The 22,025-nt window shown below is 46.6% G+C and overlaps 1 protein-coding gene across 1 annotated transcript; it reads right to left on the bottom strand.

Moving 5' to 3' along the window:
• Positions 1-2,261: 2,261 nt before the first annotated feature.
• On the bottom strand, positions 2,262-21,288 carry GABRE (gamma-aminobutyric acid type A receptor subunit epsilon). Its single transcript, XM_004327510.4, has 9 exons — positions 21,194-21,288; positions 16,850-17,070; positions 16,342-16,409; positions 11,342-11,562; positions 10,521-10,603; positions 9,021-9,158; positions 4,792-4,944; positions 4,475-4,674; positions 2,262-4,194 (listed from the first exon to the last, which is right to left on the bottom strand). The coding sequence occupies exons 1-9, from the start codon at positions 21,247-21,249 to the stop codon at positions 3,826-3,828; spliced, it is 1,509 nt and encodes a 502-aa protein (XP_004327558.1). The 5' UTR covers positions 21,250-21,288; the 3' UTR covers positions 2,262-3,825.
• Between the last annotated feature and the right edge of the window lie 737 nt (positions 21,289-22,025).

Below are 22,025 nucleotides of genomic sequence, written 5' to 3'. Positions count from 1 at the left end.
ACTCTAATAATTGGGAGGAGATAAGGGCACTGCTATACAGTGGGGACAGGCAAGAATAGGTTTGATGTCTAGGTGACCCACTTAGGTACCCCTTAGAAATGACGAACAAGTCCTCCAGCCATGACTTGAGAAGAGCAAGATCTCAGACCCTTCAAGGACGAAGCTTATAGTCACTTGACCAGGTAAGCTACCTAGATCAGGAGAGATACTAGCTGAGAGTGAGAGGAAATTCAGAATTGGTAGTGTAACACAGACATGATGATTATCAGTTAAGTTTCTAAGACCACCTGCAGTGGCAGGTGCTATAGTGTGTTTCATTGATCTTGTAAGTTTTCCTCAGGAAAAGAAGCTCAATGTAACCATGGGTAAATTTCTCCAGATTTTATTTATCTGAAGCAAATGAGCCTGAACAAAGTGAGGAATGAACTATAGTGGGTACTGTGGTGTGCTACCAAGACCTTCCACATCCGTGTCACTTTGGGACTGAAGCTTTCATTTCTCCAACAGCTGAGATTGCTGGAGGCTCACAGCCTTCAACTGAGTCCTTCTCCAGACACATCCAAGTTCATGTCCCTTCCAAGTTCATGCTCACATCCAATAACTGATAAATGCAAGAGTATAAAGGCCCAGTTCCCTTGCCCTGATTTGTGACAATTTGGAAAGCCCATCCCAACTCCAAAACTTCCCATGTGTACAGCTGAGGACCTAATGGTGGCTGCATTGACCCTAAGAGCACTCCCGAGTCAACCTCCTGCACGCTAATCTCAGTCTCAGAGATTGCTTCCAGAAAAACTAACCAGTGATAATATGTTTTGCTATACATTTTTTGGCTTTTCCTTTAGTTATTATTTCTTAGTACGGACAAACTGGTGTTTTATGTCATGTTTATAAAGGCCTTTCCCATCTCAAGAATATAAACATATTCACCCATATTGTCTGATGATTTTCTTTAAAAGTTTTAAGATGTTTGTTTCATCTGTAATTTTGATGTAGAGAGAGAGAGATCCAGTTTGTTTTTAAATGAGTTACTAGTTCTCCCGACACTAATTAATTTTTAAGTTCCTCTTTCCCCAAAGCTTTTCTAAGGTATAATATGCTTTTATCCTTTTTCCAATTTCTAGGTTTCAACACTTAAATCATTTATCTTCCATTATGTTTAGTAATTGAAATGCTTAAATCATGAAATTTTCTCCAAGTGCGGTGTTGGCTGCATCCCATGAGTTTTAAAACACATGTAATTTTTTCTTCATTAATTTAATTTTTTGATATTTATGCACCCAATTATGGTTTTAACTTCTTCATTTTTAAAGAACTGTTTACATGAGCTTTTTAAAATTTACAAATGTTAGGAATTTTATTTGTTTTTAGCTTTACTGTAGGGTGATTAAGGAATCAGGTTTGCACTATTTGTTTCAAAATGCATTTAAATATGAGTGCTCACAAATTTGCATGTCTCCACTGCTCAGGAGCCAGGCTTCCTTTTCCCCCCACTGCATCTAATATAAGTAAAAGTGAGGAAATATTTTCCCTGTTCTAAATTGTTACTTGTAATGTGCTCTGGGTTAGGACATTAGAAAATACACAGTAGAAGCATGTGGATTTCTTACAGGGAAAGTGTTTGAGCATCATTTCAAGAACTTTATGGCAAAACTGTTGGCTGTTCAGATATCATTTTGTCTCCTCCTTAGTTCTTATTGCTGTTTCTGACTTTCCTTAGAGTTGGATGTGTCAAAGGATGCCAGGGCCAACATTTCCCAATATACCTTTAGAAAGTTTGTTTGAAGGGTAATCAACCAAGATCTCCAGGCTTGCTCTAAGCCAAGACAGGGTATTAGGATTTCTGGGGTCTGGCCCCACTCCACTACTGACTGGTTGTGTGATAATAGACACTCCGCTCTGTGCCTCAGCATCCCCATCTTTAAATGGTGGTGGTGGGGAGTGTTGTGAGTCTGATGGTCTTTAGGAAACTTCTAGGTGACTAGATGAAGCTAGAATCATGGGCAAAGCAAAAGGGACATGGAGGGGAGAAGTGGCATAGGAGTAAGTAAGGGAATCAGTAAAAGGGGGCCACCCGCTTGGTCACTCTCTTCTCTTAAGTTCTCCACTGAGAGAAGGGGACATGGTGTGTGCATGGTAGGTCTGGGAGTCATGGATGGGAGAGGGTAACAGACAAATGTTTGGGTCACTGAGTTAAGATTTAAAACCTGAGCTGAGAGCAAACTTGAATGCCCAAGAAACCAGCCATACCTTCTATGCTTTGCTGATATATTTATTGATATATTTCCCCTTCTCACTTGATGGTGACAAGAAGCAGATGGATCCCCATCCTACCCACCCCCCAATAAAATACAGACACAGATTTCATTCAGCATATACAAGCATTGGGGCGTGTCCAAATTCACCTCACTGGGTTACCAGAGCCAGGAGAGGTTAGATCTTAGGGGGCAGTCTGAGCACCTGAGGCCCAGGAATTGAGCAGGCCAATGCTGAAAAGAGGCTGCCACTCTGGGCCCTGCCACTGGGGTGCCAGCAGAGGCTATAGAATCAAATCATGGTGAAAAGAGCTGCCTAGCCCTGTCATGTGGTATAGAAGGTGACAGTGGGCTCCTGGGTAGTTTCCAGTGAGATCCACAGTCCCATAGAAATCTGTGCGTCAGGGTTCTCATCTGCAAAATGGGGATAAGAATCCTGCCCTGAATATATCACAGGGCTATGAGACTCAAAATAGAAATAATTTGTCAAAAGTGCTTTTGCAAAAGGTAAAGTGCTATACAAATTTAAGGGAATTCAATTGATTGATTGTGATTGTCAGAGTGCCCCAGGGATAGGAGTGGACTGGTTCATGGGTCCAGGGGCCAAGGAAGTGGCAGAACTCCTATGCTGTGCCTTAGCTGGGCACCAATCAATGCGGGTAATGCCCACTGCAAAGCAGAGTTCCCTTAGTTTCTTGGCTCCGGGAAGTCACCATGGCCTAGCACCTGGGTCGGGGCTGGGAAAGTCACTGGGAAAGTTACAGAAAGAGTCACAAGGGTCAAGTAGGAGGAAGAAGGTGGCATTAAAAAGCAGGGGGTCATAGTATCATCACACACGAAAATAGATACCCACTGGATGCAAGGTATTGAATTGGTACTGCAGATGAGGAATGAAGGCCAGCGGGGAAGGGAGATGGAGATGTCACAGCAGCAGAGGGAGGGATACTGTCCTCAATTGCTGACTCCCCTCCTCCTAAAGGGATAATGTCAGTGTCCGTCTATCTGCAGGGGAAGGGAGGGCAGGGAGACAGAATCAAGAAAATAATAATCTGACTTAAGGATGGGGATTCCCTCCTGCTGTTAACACTGCTGCCCAGCATCTTAAGGAGGTGTCAGGAACAGGCAAGTAGCTGGTCTGTGCACTTTGAGGCTGAGGCCAGAGCTGGGCCTGGAGCACCACAAAGGCAGTACTGGTTTTCTGGGAAAAGGCAGTGGGTGTTAGCCCTTTTGGGAGATAGCTAATCCACTCATACATGGACACCATCTTAGGGAGCTGGTCACTGAGAGCCTACATTTTGAAGCCTGAGCATCATAAATGCCCCTTGAGGAATAGAGAGGGGTGTCATTTTACTTGAAATGGGCTGCTAAGGAGATTCAGTGAATGGGCCAGGTAGGGGAGAGGGCCAGCAAGGACCAATTCCCTGCAGGCTTCTATTTGGGCAAGGGGGAAGGAAAGACACTCTCTAGTTTGCTCCTGATGCTGCTGCTGCTATTTTCCCCCAACTCCCTAGGCAAAGGCTGTGGGACCTCCTGGGGAACTGGGGAGGCTGCCCCACAGGGTACCAGCTGGTGCCTACAGGTTAAGGCAAACAAGCCAGTAGAGCACATTGAAGAAAATGAAGGTGACTGGGAAAATCACTCGCGAGTAGTTATCAAGGCGGTAGACATGGATGAAGAGGCGGCCCTGCTGCCAGGTGCTGCCCTCACAAGTGGGGACCGTGCAGCAGTACTTCTCGCACCACTTGCAACAGCCACCAGGGCGAGGGGTGCTGCCTGGCCTGACGGACTGCCGGGCTGGGCAAGATGGGCCCTCCTCTTCCTCACTCTCCTCTTCCTCACTTTCCTCCTCCTCCTCGGGGTCCTCAATGTCGCACACAAAAGCTTCCGGATGCTCGATGACACGGACACGGGAAGGGGTTGGGTCACGTGCATGGGCACGAGGCTGAAAGGAACAAGGGAAGAAGTCAGAACAAGGCAAGGGAAGGTGAACCAAGCCTAGGTGCTGCCTCAGGGTTTCCTGGAGATTCCGTCCTTGGCACACTGTTTCTTTCCCCCCAGAATTCCCACCATCACATCAGAAAGTTTACTCAACTCCCCCCAAAGCCCCAGGTTACCCCCATCACTTGGTGAGCTGGCCACCCATGTGTCATGAGTCCTAGTGCCCTCACTTGCATGCCTCCGTACTCCAAAGCCTTGCCACCACTCCCATACCCAGCTCATACATGACGAAGTTTCGGAGAACCACGGGATGCTGTCCGGTTGTAGGTCAGGAAGTTGAGCACAGCAAACTCCATCAGAGCACAGAAGCAGAAGATGAAGCAGATCGCAATATAGAAATCCAAGGCTGTGATATAGGAGACACGTGGGAAATTCTTCCGGGAAAAAGTGCCCAAAGTGGTCATGGTGAGTACAGAAGTGATCCCTGTGAAAGCACAGGAGTGGAGGTGGGCGGAGCTACTGTTCTATATATTACACTTTGGAAAGGACCCCTGAAAATGCAATTCTGTGCCTCATGTGTATGCTCACCTTACCCACTTACCTAAAGAAGTCCTGGCTGGAGCACAGTCTTTCTTGATCCAAAAAGAAATCCAGGAGATCATTGTGGTCACAGAAGAAGGAACATAGTTTTGAAAGGCCACAAAGCCAAACCTCCTGCTCACGTTGAAGAAAAGCGTCATGACTACGTAATCGCCTGGAAGATATTTTAAAAATATCACTTCATTACAGCATTGCCATGAGGGTCTCCCACACGCAAGACATGCATATTAAGGGTCCTATTGTTCAGCTCATGGGATGACCACCACGGTCCTAGGATAGAGGCACATTAATCCAATGCCACACATGGAGGATCAGAAGAAGCCCGAGAGAAGACTCACAACAAGACCCGTGGTCAGTTAAGAGCTAAGCCAGGGCTAGAACCTTAATAACTTCTTTCTCAGTTTGCTGGCCCACATCGCACATCTGTCTTACCAGGATGGGGGACAGAATAGTCAAATGAAAGAAGTAAAATCAGTTAGGCTTCTAGATATCAGAACCATACAGTTAATGTCCAGATGGCTGACTGAGGCCTTTACAACCACTGAGGTGCCATATCTAGTCTGCAGAATCATTGCCTTATACGTGCACTACTGGCCCTTACAATGTATACTCTCAGGAAATGAACTAAAAGTGATCTGTGGTGGGGGAAGCACAGAAGCTATTCAGCCTCCTTCCTATACATTCATATGCTGGTGAAATGCCTTAGTTAGCACTGTTCCATCAATGGCCAAAAGAAATCACTTGCCTACCCCAAACCTCTGATGGTTTCCTGCTCCACAGGAGCTACAGAATCAAGTCTACACTCTGTAATCTGACACTAAAGGCTCACCACAACCTGGCTCCAACTGACATCTTACATGTACATCCTACTCTAAGCTAACCCCCATTTACTCAGATTCCCCGAGATATCATGCATATATTTATACCAATATTCAAACCCTGGACTCCCTGTTCTTAGTCTATTACCCTAGCCCAAATTGAATGTTTCAAGAAAATAGAAGAATTAGTTGAAAGTGAAAATTTCAGTCAGCCCTCTAGATGTCAGGTCTGCAGAGTATACATCCACAAGGCAGACTGAGGTCTTCGCATTCATTGGGTATCATGTCCTTGATGTTGGCTCTCAGCCTAGATAGTGATGGCTCCTACAGGACCTGATGACAACCTATATCTACAGTTGGCATCTTCTACTGTACATTTCATGTTGCCTTATACTCTGACACACCCATCCCAAACACTCTGCATGCTCACCATGACTCCAGGGATTTTGGAGTCTTTTCTGAGGCCAGAATATCCCTTTTTCCTCTCCACATCATGTTGGATTTATAATAGTTCAAATTCTGCCTCCTTAGTGAAGCTAAGCTCCAACTTTCCACCTCAGTGATGCTGTAGAATTACCTGGCCTTGAGTTAGGTGGGTTTTTAAACCCCTTCACGACAGGGCTCATCTGAGCCCTGTTGCTACGCTCCTGCCCATCCATGCACAGCACAGCCCGGGACCTAGCAGATGCTCAACAACTCTTGCTACTTCCTGGCAACAGCTTTGTAAGGCAGACTAGAACACTAACCTGTCCATGTGTCTTCTTATTTTAGAAAATAGATCACCTGCCCAGCAATTCTGGGTATGTTGGGACTGAATGAGAAGAGCAGCCTTTCCTACTCACCTTGTCAGCACTGACACTCAAGGGGCAAGACTTCTCAGAATCTTCTGGAAAAAGGCAAGGAAGTAGCCTGGGGTCAGTTGAATACCTGTGTCCAGAATAGTAGCTTTGTGGATAGAACTCCTCCTCCAGGGCTGCTGCAGGGACCACTCGCACTTGCCTACTAGCCAGAATGTATTTATCAAGATCCTAGTTCCCTTGTCCTGGGGTATTGACTGCAATTTAAGACAGCCCTACTCAGCTACAACCACTCCCCACAAAACTTTGCTGAGTTTATATATTCTTGTTACAACAAGATTTATTATTCTATCAGCCTTTTCTATTTTTATTTTATTTATTTCAGCAAAGAAGAACCTTCTCTACTTGTCAAGAGATGGGAATTTGTCTTTTAAGGCCAAGTGAAGGATATTAACACACACTTTCTTATTTCTGAGGAATGGAGGAGCATGGGTAAGGGAAAAAAAGATACCTGGGGCTAAGGAGCCAAAGGGGGAAAAAGCTAGAGATGCTTTCTGCTCTTATCTGCTTTAGCCAGACCACAGTTGGTCACTGCACTGTCAGAGGAACACAATCAAAAAGACTGTGTCCAGAGGACTGGGACTAGAAGGATGAGTGGAGCCAAAGCTTTGAAGAACAAGGGGGAGAAAAAAGAACTATGGTTGTATAGTCTATAAAAGAATATGACCCAGGGCTGGAACCATAATACTAGTTCTTTTATCTTGACCCGGTGGAAGACTCACTGGACTTACTGTAAGCTCAGTATTTGTAGGGAAAAAGAACTAAGTCTAATGGGTGGAAGTTCCAGAGACTCCAATTTCAGATGAACAGGGAGATTTTTCTGATGAACAGAATTGTCTAGAGAAGGAAGAAACTCACTTGCGAGAAAGCAAAATCCTAATCATGGGTAAAATTCTATCAAAAGCTCAACAGCCAACAGTGAAAGATGACTCACTCACTGGGGGCAAGGCTGGACTCTCTGAATGCCTCCTGAAGCAGGGATTCTCTGGTTGAAGGCCCAAGGTGGCCAGAGTAGCATGCTCCCACTTCATTCTGAACGCTTAGGAGCTGAGTACATAAGTTTGTTCCAGATGGAGAGAACTGCCCAGGGACTGACTGAAAGAGTTTGGGTCCAGTCCCAAAGATAACTATGATACTGAAGAAACCATGATTCAAGATCAACTCATCTCTAGCAGAAGAGAAAAAAGCCCTTCTCCTTTCTCCCAAGAACCTCTTCTCTCCCAAGGAGGACTGATGCTTACCTATTGTCATTGCTTTGGTGATGATGCTGGCTCTGGGGCTTTGTAGTCACTAGGGCACCATTTTGAAACAATGCACAACCATCTACTAAACGGAACCACTAGTGACTTGAAAGCCCCTGGGCCTTGTCTCCTCTGCTGCTTTTTGATGATGGGTCCCCAACCTGTCTGGGGAAACTGAGGTGCAGAAAGGCAAGAGGCATGCCAATGGTTAGCTGGCAGAAGAGCAAGGGTCCTAAGTCAAAGGTAGTAAAATTGTTTACCCAGAGCCCCCGAGAAAAAGGAAAGCATTTGTAAAGCAGCCCTCTGCCCCTGCCTAGTGCTGCGCAAGCAAAGCTCTAGCCGGATGAGCATGAGCTATCCCTCACCCAGTGACCAATTCAACAAGTAAAGAAAAAGCAGATTTTCCGCCTAGCCACATGGAAGCAAAGCAAGACGCTTCCCATGGCAAATGGCTGGTTGGGTGACTGGTTCCATCCGTATTCTGGAAACGATGAGGGCAGTGCCGCCACTGCCCTGACTTGGTCAGTATGTGTGAAGAGGGTTTCCAGGGCTGCTCTGGGAGCAACGCTAGGGAGGTCCCTTGGCTCCTCATTCAGATCACCTAGGAACACAAGCAAAGACACTCACACCTAATTGGGAGCTAAAGTTTAAGAGACCCAGGACCCTCCCCTTTAGTCCTTGTTAGGGACAAAGTCAGAAAACCAGTGATCACCATGTCCACATTGAATCCACCATGAAGTCTTTCACAGGAATCTGTGCGTATCAGACCTGCTCCTTTAAAATAAATGTTGATATAGCAGCCACTGTAGCTGCTGAAACCTCCTCCATATTATCCCAGCCCTCACCTAGCTGATGACACAACTCAAGCCTCCACCTCCCATTAGGAAGGGCTTTGCATCCCACTCAACTAGAACCACTTGGATTGCTTCTGAGTATGTAGAAGTCACATGACCTCCATTTCCCAAAGTCATCCAAGTAGGTCAGTTGTAACAAAGACTTCGAAACTGAAGGGTGTGCATGACAAACCTAGTTGCAAACTTTGACAGCAGTAAAACTTAATCTACTTACCTACCCTCTGCAGGGCTTGGCAAAGCACTTACTTCTTTGCAGATGAGACTGAGATGTAGTTACAAAGTCTCAGTTTCCTCTGCAAACAGTTGTAAGTGCTTAGCATTTACAAAACAGGAGCCATGTTCTACAGTATTTTCATGGGATGATTACATAAGCATTTGGATGAATGGATGGCCACCTCCAGTCATCCCTACCACCCTCCTGGGCCTCTGCTGCCTAGCCCTGGCTCAAAGGCACACTTACCAGCTACGGTTGTGATAGTTTCAGTCGTGTTGCTCACTCCTATAAAATCAAACTGGAAGAGCTTCCAGGAATTACTCTCATTGATTACAAGCTTGAAATTTTCCCACTTGTAGATGATCTCATTCTCAGGATAGGAAACTGTAAGGCAACGTGGGAAGGAGAGTCACGTGAGACTGGGAAGCCCAGCTGAGGTCTCCACCAGCATGGTGTCTGACTCTGGCCTCACCAGCTGTGGGACCTTACCTCTCTTACCTCATTGCTGAAGTCCATCCAATAAGTGCATTTACTGAGCATTCCTCAGTACCACGCCCTGTGCTGGACATACAGAAACAAGCAAGGCAGGAGCCCTGCTCTCAAGCACTCACATTTTATTGAGTAAGACAGTAAGTACACATCTGTAATTGTTGGAATACATCTGAGAAGCCTCCGCCCGTGGGAGAGTGTGGAAACAAAGAAGGGAAAGATCAGTTGGGGACACACCCAGAAAAGATTCCAGAGAGTAGGTGACATTCCCAATAAGTCTTAAAAGTCCAATATAAACATTCTCTGTATGGATGAGGCTGAAGGGGTGAGGAGGGTGTTCTATGCACAGAAAGATGAAAATGCCTGATGTATTATGGAAATGTCAAAAGTTCAGGATGGCTAACCCACAGAGGATGGATGAGGTATGTAGGAGTAGATAGCACGGGCCAGTTCATGAAGGGCCTTGAAGACTATTCTAAGCAATTTGGAATTGATCGATGAGAGTTCAGGAAGGATCTGAAACTAAGAAGTGACCTAGTCTAGATGATGCTTCAGCTAGGTCACTCTAGTTCTTATACAAGGATGGCCTGTTGTCAGGGAGACCAGTTATGGGAGGCCAGTTCAGTAACCAGTGCACAATAAAATGAATGAAGGCAGGATTCGAAGCTGTGGCAGTGAGAATGCAGAGAAATAGGATCGACAGAGATTCAGGAGGGAACACCAACAGGATGTGTTGATTGAATAGATGGGGAGGTGAAGGAGAAAGAAGCATCAAAGTTCTTGGCTTGGACAACAGAGTGGGTGATGGTGCCTTTCAATGAGACAAATGGGAACACAGAAGCAACACATCTGTCTTGGGGGTAGAGGTTCGGTGGAGACCATATATTTAGTTTTGAACATGTTCAGCTTCAAAGTGAAGATGTTGCAAAGTCCAAGTGGAATATGACAAAGACCTAAACCAAGGTAGTAGTGACAGTGGAGATGGAAAGCCGACATACTTGAGATACACTTCAGAGGCCGGTGACTGATTTGAGGTGGGGTGGACAGGAGAAGGATGAACCCAACGTGAAGCCCAGGTTAAGCAACACAGTATTGTTAGCAGGAAAGGAGATGAGGATGGATTGGGAGGTCCTGGACAACTTTGGCACCATCTTAGGGGAAAAAGCAGAGGCAGAAAAATGTAAAGGGAAAGGATGAGAAAAAGAAGGGGCCCAGCATGATGACTCTGGGGCCCCAGAAACCTAAGAAGGTACTCACAGCTAGAGAAAGACAGAGGGCAAGAGTGAGAATCCATTGGAAATTTGAGCATGTGGAGTGAGCATCCAGCATCAATGGTCATCCTGGAAGGGAGAAAGGAGCCTCATTAGGCTGACCCTGAACACTTAGGTATCCACCCAGCTTGGGCCTGGGGACCACCACCAATGTGTGGCAATGGTGGGAGCTGAGACAAAGAGCTCAAAGGAGAGACAAAAAGAGAGGAAGAACAGCTTGGAAATATCTGGCTACTCTGGTCTCCATCATCAGAGAAACGTATGGACTAACTTAGATGGAATTTTGCTTCTTGCCCATCCCACCTTCAAGGACCTGCCAACACTCTCCCACTCTTTATTGCCTCCCTGCCACCTTATCACCTGTACACAACCTTTCCCAGCCAGGCATTCAAGTATCCAGCCTGGTCTTAGGTATCTTTCCAACTGCTGTGTTGCTGCTCCGCCTGGACAATTCCACCACTGTGGACATGTCTTTACATCCAGTGCCCACTTGGGGTGGAACTGTCTACACAACACAGTCACCGTGCTACATTCTAGTTGGGGGAGCTCTGGACTTGGAGCCAAGTAACTAGATATCAGTCCAAGCTCTGCTACAAACTTGGTGTGTGGTCTTAAGCAATATCTTTCTATTTTGAGGCCTTAGTGTGTGTGTCAGTACATGAGGGGATTGAGCTCATGGTCTAGGAAAGCTGGAGGGGCCCTTAGAAGTATCATTCAGGATGAAACCTCTGCCCATGTTTCTTTGGCAAAAATTCTCAGGAGGGGAAGAAGAGTCTCAAGAGGCAAGACTCCAGAGGCTTGACATACCTGATTGTGTACAACACCTTGCCATCCTTGTGGATGCGGACCATCTGGTTGGGCATGGTGATCGAATGCTCTTGGGTCCTCTTAGAATTCCTAAAAAAGGTGTCTGGGATCCATAACAGGCTCACCAAGTTGCCATTCAGAACAAAGCTTTCAAAGCTGCCATTGAAACGAAGGCGTTCATCATACCAAGTCTGGTAGAAGGTGATGTCAATGGTGTATTCCTGGTGGCAAGGATAGAAAAGCACACATTTGGGGCTGTGCAGGCAAAGAACATTCCCATGCCATCCTGTGATGGGCCTATCAAGTAGATAGGGACCCACTTAGGTTTGCACAGAGGAAAACAGCATGAGCTTGGCTGTAGGATGTTTCCTATTTCCAGGTATTCCCAAAAGAAAAAAACATTCCTGAATGAACAACAATCTGGGAAGATGCATTTAATCCAGAAACACACAGGTGATGGTGGCTTAATTGTACAGGCTGGCCTCATCACGTAACTACTCCCTTGTAGCAGGCCAACACCCACTCAGCCCCCATATTTCCATAGCAAATCAAAGATCTCAGGTCAAAATCATTCTAAACATTTACAAACACACACACTTTTGATTGCATACAGTGAAGTTGCCCCTTTCAGCTTTTATTTGGGGAGCACAGATGTTAATTAACCCATGATTATTTGGTCTCTAGATATTGCATAGCCCATAAATTATTTTTTTTGAAGATAAGGGTTCAATTTAATAAAACTTTACCACTCACAGACATGCAGAGGGAGGTAGTCTGAGGTTTGAGTAGCAACTAATTAAAGAAATTTTAAGGGATTGTAGTATTTAACCAGAACATTTACAGTCAGCCCTCTGTATCTGTGGTTTCCACATCTGCAGATTCAAATCCCCCCCAAAAATTCCAGAAAGTTCCAAAAAGCAAAACTTGAATTTGTCCCTCACTCACAACTATTTACATAGCATTTACATTGTATTTGGTGTCATAAGTAATCTAGAGATGATTTAAAGTTTACAAGAGGATGTGCACAGGTTATATGTAAATACTACACCATTTTATATAAGGGACTTGCGCATCCTCAGATTTTGGTATCTGTGGGGGTGGGAGGTGTCCTAGAACCAATCTGCAACATATTCTGAGGGAGGATTGTATTGAGAGTTTTCTATGTACCAGACAAATGCTATGTGAACAAAATTCTCATGATTGGACTTTCAAGAAGCTTACAATTCTCATTAGCCTATAAATTATTAAACATCAAAAAGAATTTTTAATAGCAAGAAGCATGAGAAGCTAGAAATCTCACCACTGGTATTGAAGAGAGAAAAAACAGACTGTAATAGAACTGAAGGAAGCTGCTGGAACAGCAAGTACCAGAACTATGCCAAGGTAGAACCTTGAGGGCTAGGCCAATCTCCTTTATTTTAGAGGTAGCAACACTGAGGCTCAGAGAGAAAGGAGCCTCAAAGTTCAAACTCAAACAGTTCATGGGAACATACTGGCTCTGATGCTCAGAGCACCGTTAACATGGCCTTGCCCTGGGACGACCTTCACCCATCTTCCTCTCCAGTGCTTACTTCACTTGCTCCAAGAATCTCTTTAGGATCAAGGTCCAGTTTTCCTCTGCAGGACCCCTAGGTCTTTCCCCTGAGTTATCCTGCATCAAACAATGAACACCAACTGGAAACCCACAACCTGGGAGGCCTGTAGAGCCCTCAGGGTGGGGATGCAGAGGGTCAATACAATCCCTGCTTGCCTTTGCTGATCAGGCCAAAAGGTGGTGAGAGCCACTGCAAAATTGCAGGGAGCCAGACCCCCAGGCCGAGAATGTTCCCTCGAGGAGTCCAGAGCATCACACAGAAAAAAGCTGGCAGCCTGGCTACCAGTCACATGGGAGCCCCCAGCCCTGCCCTGCCCAGCCACACCAGCCTTTACAAGTGGCCTTCAGGGTGGCTCTGCAGTCCTAAGTGGCTGGCAGTTCCAAATTGGCCTACAGAACTTCTGGGTAGCCAGAGGAAGCCTTCCCCTCTACAATCCACGCCTGGCTCCTGCTCTATGTTAGAGTGTTTCAAATGAGCATTTAATTTCTATTTAACAAGATTCCAATTGTAACTTCACTACACATCAACTGATAACTAACGGTTCAGTTTTTCCCCAGTTTGACAAGGGGGCTTGTTTTCTCTCCCTGAGGACAAATTCTGAGCTCTACGCAACTTCTGATTGACTGAAGGATGTTGGAACTCCTCCTCACCAAGTACTGGACTCTACAGAATCACCAGAGAAAAGTAGCCTGTACAAGGACTGGGACCTCCCACAGCTTTAAAGAACTATTTGGAAGTATGTAGAAAGCCAGACTTCTCCGGGAAATTTAATACCACATAAGTGTTTGGAATGTTCTAAAGGCACTTGGCCCAGGCGATAGCACTATGTTACCAGCCAAAGAAAATCAAATTGTTGGCTCCTCTTTGGACCAGCTCTGTGTTGCATGCCAGGTTCGGTGACTGCTGGGTTATTAAACTGTATCTCTCAGGCTTGTCAGGTATCATCACTTCAGGTGAGCCCAATGCTGCCAACATTAGTAGGCATAGAGCAAAGAGGGATAGGGTATTCAGCTACTGTGAGTGGGGCTGCTGCTCTGCTGCCACACAGGCTCTTGCAGATGATAGAAATAGGTTTCCCAAAATTATATCTTACGCAAATAGCAAGGAGATTGTAGCCACAGATATTCTACTACTCTTCAGGCCACTTTCTCCATCCCCCCACCAATGATCTGAAAGGTCCCTTTCCTGTTAACAGTAAACAGTGGCCATGATGGTGGACCAGAAGAACTCAATCTCTGGCTCAGAACCCAGCGTTTCTTAGTTTATCAACAATTTTAATCAAACTGATTGCTAAATTCATACTCACTTAGTGGTAAGCACATTGATAACAGCAAAAAGAGTAAATCTGACATCAAGGGAAGAGGAAAAAAAGAGCTTTAAAACGTCAACAGAAACTCAAAAAGATCTGTCTCCTCTCATGTTTCTCTTCTTCCTTGTTATTTCCCAAAAGTTCATGGCTTTTCCATCTTCAGCAGTTTTTCTCATGCTCTTGCTCACTCTAAGGGAAGCCACCTGCCAGATGGAGAGGCCCACATGGCAAGGACTGTGGAAGGCCTACAGACAGCAGCCAGAGAAGAACTGAACCCTGCCAACAACCACGTGAGAACTTGGAAGTGGATCCTCCCTTAGTCGAGTCTTCAGATGAGACCCCAGCCCCAACTGACACCTTAACTGCAGCCTTGTGAGACCCTGAAACAGAGGACCCAGCTAAGTCATGCCTGGATTCCTAACCCACAGGAGCTGTGACCTAATGACTACTTGTCATTTTAAAACACTGTGTTTTAGGGTAATTTTTTTGCATAGCCATATATAAGTACATTGTGCCTCAAGAACTAGGCAGCCAAACAAAGCATCACAGTGGGAAACCCCACTCTTCCACTCAGCCTATGTAAACACCTTGATCTTCCATGAATGTTTACTTACCTTTGAGTGTCTATTTGTAAGTGCCATCTCAGAGCCTAGACTCTGAGCTCACCCACTCACATGGTGCTTCTTGGGTACCAGTGTGTACGCTAAAACTGTGTCTGACTTGAGCCAGGTCAAGGTTATGGCTGTGATGGATTTGGTTACCACAGCCTTCCTCATTATCAGGCTCCGCAGATGAAAGTAACATTTGCAGAATATCTTTTATAATTCGTTTGCTCAGCTAATATATACTGGGTCCCTGACATCAAGAAACCCATAGTTGACAGAGCAAGGCAGACAGAGTACATAATTACAGTACAGTGAGGTAGAGAAGGTCAGGTAAACAAGTGTGATATAAGTTGAAGGATAAGGTAGAAAATTGGAACAATGCCATCCCAAAGTGGAAACAGCTTGAACAAAGGCTCAGGAGTACCAGATAGCCTGGGAACACCCGTATGCTAGTGTGACTAGTGCATGTGGTCTCTAAAGGGGTGAAAAGAAATAAAAATAGAGCCCTGGGTTGGCTCTAGCCATGGAGAGCCCTGATTGCTAGAGTGTGGGGTTGAACTTCATGCTTTAAGCAGGGTCAGGACTGCAGGAGGCACATCTCTCAGGAGGCCAGGTTAGTAGGTAGATTGGGGGGTAGGCAGGGACCTTGTGTTTTGTATATATCAAGTGGGAGATAATGGAGGCTAACTGGGGACAGTAGTGACACTGGGATGATAGCAACAGAAAGAGAAAGACAAATACCGTATGCTAACACATATATATGGAATTTAAGGGAAAAAAACGTCATGAAGAACCTAGGGGCAAGACGGGAATAAAGACACAGACCTACTAGAGAATGGACTTGAGGACATGGGGAGGGGGAAGGGTAAGCTGTGACAAAGTGAGAGAGTGGCATGGACATATATACACTACCAAACATAAAACAGATACCTAGTGGGAAGCTGCCGCATAGCACAGGGAGATCAGCTCAGTGCTTTGTGACCACCTAGAGGGGTGGGATAGGGAGGGTGGGAGGGAGGGAGACGCAGGAGGAAGGAGATATGGGAACATGTGTATATGTATAACTGATTCACTTTGTTATAAAGCAGAAACTAACACACCATTGTAAAGCAATTATACTCCAATAAAGATGTAAAAAAAAAAAAAAGGAAAGAAAGAAAAGGAGACAAGGAACTAGGGCAAAATTAGAGAAACACTCCTAGAGGAAGAGTTGGTAACTACAGGCTTAAGTCCAAAAAAATTCATTATCAGAAGAAAAGAGCAATCCACTGTGTTGTTTAAAGTTGCTTTATTATTTTTATTTTGAATGAAAGACAGGAAGATACAGTCAGGATTCTGAAGGTCCTCTTCAGGCAGCAAGGGACTTGTTCCTTTCAGCCTCCTTCTCAAGTCCATGTTTGTTAAAATCTCTCCCCCCAAAAACTCTTGTTACAGACACACAGAAAAAACAAGTATGTGAAAGCCCCACTATAATCAAAGCTCAGTACTCACCATGTCCAGGATAGAGATAGGCCCAAGGGTGTTGACAGAGAGCTCAACAGTGACCACAGTGGGCCTCTCTGTAAAGTAAGCAGAAGTGGCAGAGGTAAGTGTTAAACAGAAGCATGGGGCAGGGGAGGGTGTGGTCAGTGGGGAATAAAGGGGATAAGGGTTGGACTACATGGTTTCAACATCCGATACCATTTCTTTCTTTATTCTTTCATGGCAAGATCCAATTCATAGACTGTTAAGAGCTGAACATACCTCGAAGGTCAATCACCTAGTCCAGTCATCTCATTTTATAGTTGGACAAACTGAGGGTGAGAGAAGGGAAAAATCTAGACCAAGGTCAATGGCATTGCTGAGACTAGAGTTGACATCTCTTACCTGGCAGGTCAGCAAAAGTTGTTCCTGCCCACATGCAGGGCACTATCACCTACACCCCAGGCCCATTCTCCACACTTAGGCCCTCAATCCTCCTCCCCTCCGGGGTGGGGAAGAACTATGTTCTGCTACTCACCGCCAATGCCAGGGCGCAGTTTGTAGTCATAGTTATTCAAGATACCATCCAGGATTTCAGTGGCTGTTGGCATTTTGCCAAGTCTGTCATGGGTATCAATAGCAGTGGGCTTTATTTCTTCAGGGGGGAGTTCCTTATCAGGAGCCTGGGGTTTGGGGCCGTAGACATCATCATCACTGGCAGAGGGTCCCTTCTCTGATTCAACATGAGGTCCTTCAATCCTAGAACATAAAAACAAACAAGTGAAGCTCTGTCCTCTGCTCTGTAGGGGACCCAGCTGGTACTTCTTGGGACGGAAGCAAACCAAAATAAGCCTGCAACCCAGGGCATAGTTAAAGAATGACTGGTAACAGTAAATTAAGAGCCAGTAACAGATTATTCTTGTTAATTTCTTCTAAAGCTGCTGCTCTCTGGGAACTTCCCATGCTATCCTGTTTTTTATGGTCATACTTTATTTAAAAAAAATCAATAACAAAAGCAAGTTTGAGATTTTAAAAGAATTTTTAACGTAAAATCAAGAGGGTATTGGTGTATGAGCTCTGGCCAATCAGCTGCCATTACCAGCCTTGGTCTTAGTCTGCCTGACTAGTGACACCTGGGAGCAAATGGGCAGGCAGAGGGCCAGGATTGCTGAGGAATGCTCAGGAAAGCCACAGCACTCTCCCAGCGGGGGCTAGGACACTGGGAAAATTCTGCATTTCTTTGCTTTTGGGATACTCCATTGCATTGGAGTTGGGGGCTGGGGGTAGGGGAAGCTCTGAGCACTGAGAAAAGACAAAGACTGTCATTCAGGAAATAGATGGTCAACAGGAGTCCAACCTGAGTGCCACAGCCATGCACCACAGCCAAAAAATAATATAAAGAATTAAACTAAAAATTTTTTAAAACTTAAAAAAGCCATCTGCTAATGTATGAAGCTCACTGATGGTGTTAGAAATCAGGGCCATGCTACCTTTGCTGGAGGGCAGTGAGGAAGGGGGCACCAGGGGGTGTCTTGATACCAGTGTGATCATTTTCTGACAACTCATCAGCCGTGCACTTATGATCTGAGCACTTTTCTGCATATATGTTCTAATTCAATAAAAAGTATTTTGAAATCTGCAAATATATGGACCTTATTTGAATCCTGATTTTAAAAGGCAAAGCATAAAAAACAAAACAAACACAACACAACAAAAATATATTTATGACACAATAAGGAAGATTTGAATACTGACTGGTTAGTTTCTTCAGCATGAAGAAGTTATTCTAAAAATTTTGGTGTGATAGTGGTATTTTATTATGTTTTTGAAGTCCTTATGATTAGAAATACATACTAAAATAATTGCATATGAAATGATATGATGTCTGAGATTTGCTTTAAAAGAATTTAAGCTGGAAATGGAGAGTGGGTGGGATACAGAGAAAATAAGACTGGTTATGAGTTGATAATTAATGAGGCTGGTGATGGGTACATGGAGATTCACTCTACTGTTATATGTCTTTGAAAAAAATTTATAATTAAAAGCTTTTTAAAAAGCCATCATCAAAATTAATCTGTAATGTTGGAAGGCAGGAGAGTGTTTTCCTTTGGGGAGAAGGGTGTACTTGGAGGGGGAATGTGGTGAAGCTTTTGAGGGGTGGGGGAGTGGACTGGCAATGTTCTATTTCCTGGTCTAGGTGCTGGTTACATGGGCATGTTTACTTTGTGAAAATCTACTCCTGATTTTTACACTTTTATATTCTGTTACACTTCCAAAATGATTTTATTTTTACAAAGGCAATTGGACAACTTGCTTCTGCAAATAAGGGGTTAACAAGGCAGGAGATGGGGGCATGGTCTCTGTACTGCAGACCAAGGAACTGCCAACTTGAGCAGTAAAATGCGTTTTCCTGCAGTATTTCAAGCTCTTAGAATTGCTTAACTGGCATACAGATGTGCCAAGTCTATGCCATTTCTTATGTCTGAAGTGGCTAATTCCCACTGTGGGCAAGGGAAGAACTGGGCTTGGGAAAAGCAGTTTCCATTTCCAAATATCATATCCAGAGATGTCCTCTTTCCCTGAGGCTTTTCCCCCAGTCATCTGAGTAGATCATGCCAGCCACCGTGGGAGGGGAGGAGGGAGAACTAGGGAACTGGCACCCTGCAAAATGAGTGACTTGAATGGGAGCAAGGCATGATCAGGACTGGCACTGTTAGCCAAGACCACCCAAGAGCCTGCAATGACCCCCTCCCAGAAGTCCAAAGTCAACAACAAAACCCCGAGGTTCAAGAGGCAAACAAACAAGCAAAGGCCCTAAGACCACCGAAGCCTTTCTGCTCCCAGACTACGTCTGCTATGAAAGTGAGATCAGAGGGTCTTGAGGTTGCTGTCATCCTACAAATAGCTTTTGTGAGTAAAAAAATTTCAAATGAACAACAACAACAACAAAAACACCCTCATCCTGGGATCCTTGGGGTTAAGGGGCTGCTGACAATGTATACCTTTCCTCAGCTAGCCATTAAGCCCACTTTCAAAGCTAGAAATAACAGAAAAGTGAAAATACTCATGCACTGGACTAGTGGGATCTTTCCATGGGGGCTTTTCAGGCATCCACAATCCTCTAGATGTGATGATCTAAGATGGAGGTGAATTTCTGCAACCCCTCCCCCATGAGGATGCTCAGTCAACTAGCTAGGGAGAGGGACGGGACCATGAGAAGGGCCACTGGATTGTATTTTTCCAAATCAGTCCTCTTTTTCGCCTTACAGATAGAGAAACTGAGGCCCAAATGGGGGGAGGGGCTGTGCCCACACAAGTGATTTTAAGCTGAGCCTGGACCAGAGGGAGGTGGTTCAAGGTGGCCCTTGCCAGCACACCCCGCTGCCACCTCCCCAGCTCTTTAATGACATCACAGGTTGCCCTGCTGACAGTGTCTGAACGTCAGTTACTGCAGCCCTTCCCCCTGGCTGGAAGGTTAGTTTCCATCACAACGGCCCCTCTTCTCTGCTGTTTTCCTCTCTGCTCCCTCTCCCTCATTCTGCACCACAGACCCCTCTTTTGCCCTAACCAGTCACCATGTCATCTTCTCCCAACCAGTCCAATTCACATCTGGAGTGATGTGGATGACTGGAAATTCCTAGCACGCATTCAGAAATATTTACCAAGCCCCCTGATGAGGCCAGCCCCTCCACTCCCCAGTGCACCAATGAGTCAGCAGGGAGCCCCACAGCCCCTCCCTTGAGGAGCTAAAGCATTTTGGGGTGGGGAGAGAATCCATCTCCCCTCTCCCCCTCCCCAAAACAGAAAAGCAAGACAAATCCAGTGACATGGAGGCTTCTAGAATGCTGGAAAGATCAGGAAGCTTAGGAACTTGTGACAGCTTGTGCCCAATGGGAAATCATCTCAAAAATATGAAGCAGTCATCTTCCACCCTCAAAAGCCAGAAATGCAGGGGACAACCTTCCTGGCAAAGTCCCAGGGCCAGAAGAAGGTGTAAGGGAAGCTGGCTGCTCAGGGGAAACCTGCTGCTAGTCTTTGGAAAAGTGGAGAGGTATTGAAATGCAGGACCCAAATCACAGACCTAAGAGATTACCATTTCTGGCCTCTGGCTCCCATCTGCCCAAGACCCAGCAGGGTGTCTGGGGAGAGAAGGGCGGAAGAGAGAAGCTGGCAGCAGAGGGGGGATGAGGTGGACAGCTGGGGTGGGAACTCTTAGACTAAACCAGGGCTCCTGCCTGGGACTGGCACCAAGAGGAGTGGTGGGAAGGGAAGTAAGTAAAGTCAGAGTTGTCTGGCACAGTGCCTGGTACTCACTAGGCGCTCAGGAAAAAAAAAATATATATATATATATATATATTTTTTTTTTTTTTGAACGAGAGGACAGACTAGTCAACACTCAAACATTTCAAGCGCAGTTTCCACCCACTGCCCGCACGACTTTCTGGGCGCCACCTTCCCAAAGTCCCCCAGTCCCCCCAGTCCCCAGAAGCGCGAGCCTGCCCTGGCCGCTCGCCTCTTGCCTCGAAAGGCTCAGAAAGGGAGGGACGTGCTCTCTCGTTCCCCGGCCGCCGCGGTGGTTTGGAGAGCGGGAGTCCCGAGGAGTAGAGGGAGGGGGGACAGGAGCGGCCAGGTGACAGGCGTCCTGTCTTCCTTCCTGGGAGCCCCTTCAGGGGCCCAGGGAGCTCGTCCTAGGGGAAGCGGTGCGGAGGCTTGCCGCGCGCGTCGAGGGGACGCGGGACCAGGCTAGACCGTGCGAGGGCCAGGGGCAGAGCGGGCGCGGGGCTCGAGGAACACGGGGTGCGGGGGTCTCAGGAGCCGGCCTCGCTCCCGGAGAGAGGGAGCTGGGCTCGGAGGGATCCTGAGTCCTGGGTTGGAGACTTACCTCGACGGAAGGATTATGAACGTGCCCAGTAGGATCAGGAGAACTTTGGTCAACATCGTGGCAGGGACCGGCGCGACCACCTGTGCGGAGGTCGCTGCGCAAGGTCTGGCCGCACTGAGCGCAGTGTGGAGGGTTTTGTTGGGCTCCAACTTTCACTCCTCCCACTTGCCCCGCCCCACGCCCCCCATCCTGGCCCCGCCCCCTAAGCCCCGATGGAAATCTCCGACGACGTGTTTGCTGCTGCGGAGGGAGGGGTAGGCTCCGGCGGGCGTAGGGAGGAGGGAGAGGAGGAAGGAGCCCTGTCGCCAAGGCCCCCCGCCCCCCGCCGCCACCACCGCAGCGCTGCCAGACAGCCAGGAGCGGGGGACGCGGGGGAGGGAGGAAGAGGCGAGCCTGCGGTGTGCGGGCCCCAGGCGGGGAAACCGGCGGCCCGCCGCTGCGGCTGGGAGAGAGGCTGCAGACTGGGCCTGGCAGGGGCAAGGTGGGGGGTTGCGACTCCCTCAGCCCGCTGGTGCGCATTGGGGTCAGACTGTGGCTTCCAGCCCTTGGCTCCCCCCACCACCTGTTGCATCTCATCACTTTCCCAAGTCCCCTGACCTCTGAGATTTCCCCCACCCTCACTACACACCTTCCAGTCCTTCAGAGCACATCCTTTGGCATCCAAAGGAAGCTGAGTAACTTAGCATCTTCCTTGGCACAGAGGAAAAAAAGAGACTTGGGAGTCTCCCCAGGAAGCTCTGATCTGAGTTACCACACAGGCCATTTCCCCAGGTATTTAGGGGTGGGGGAGGACCCACCAACAGAGGACCAGCCCAAGGCATTCAGGGTAGGA

This window comes from Tursiops truncatus, chromosome X (assembly GCF_011762595.2).
Source record: "Tursiops truncatus isolate mTurTru1 chromosome X, mTurTru1.mat.Y, whole genome shotgun sequence".
In the NCBI taxonomy this organism is placed as follows: Eukaryota; Metazoa; Chordata; class Mammalia; order Artiodactyla; family Delphinidae; genus Tursiops; species Tursiops truncatus.
Note: the sequence above shows the minus strand (reverse complement) of the source record. Positions and strands in the feature narration are given on the sequence as shown.

Coding starts and splice junctions, on each gene's coding strand:
- GABRE (XM_004327510.4), bottom strand. CDS start 21,249: ATGTTGACCAAAGTTCTCCTGATCCTACTGGGCACGTTCATAATCCTT. Junction 17,071..21,193: donor TTCATAATCCTTCCGTCGAG/GTAAGTCTCCAA, acceptor TTTATGTTCTAG/GATTGAAGGACCTCATGTTG. Junction 10,604..11,341: donor AAGGTGTTGTACACAATCAG/GTATGTCAAGCC, acceptor TCTCCCTTCCAG/GATGACCATTGATGCTGGAT.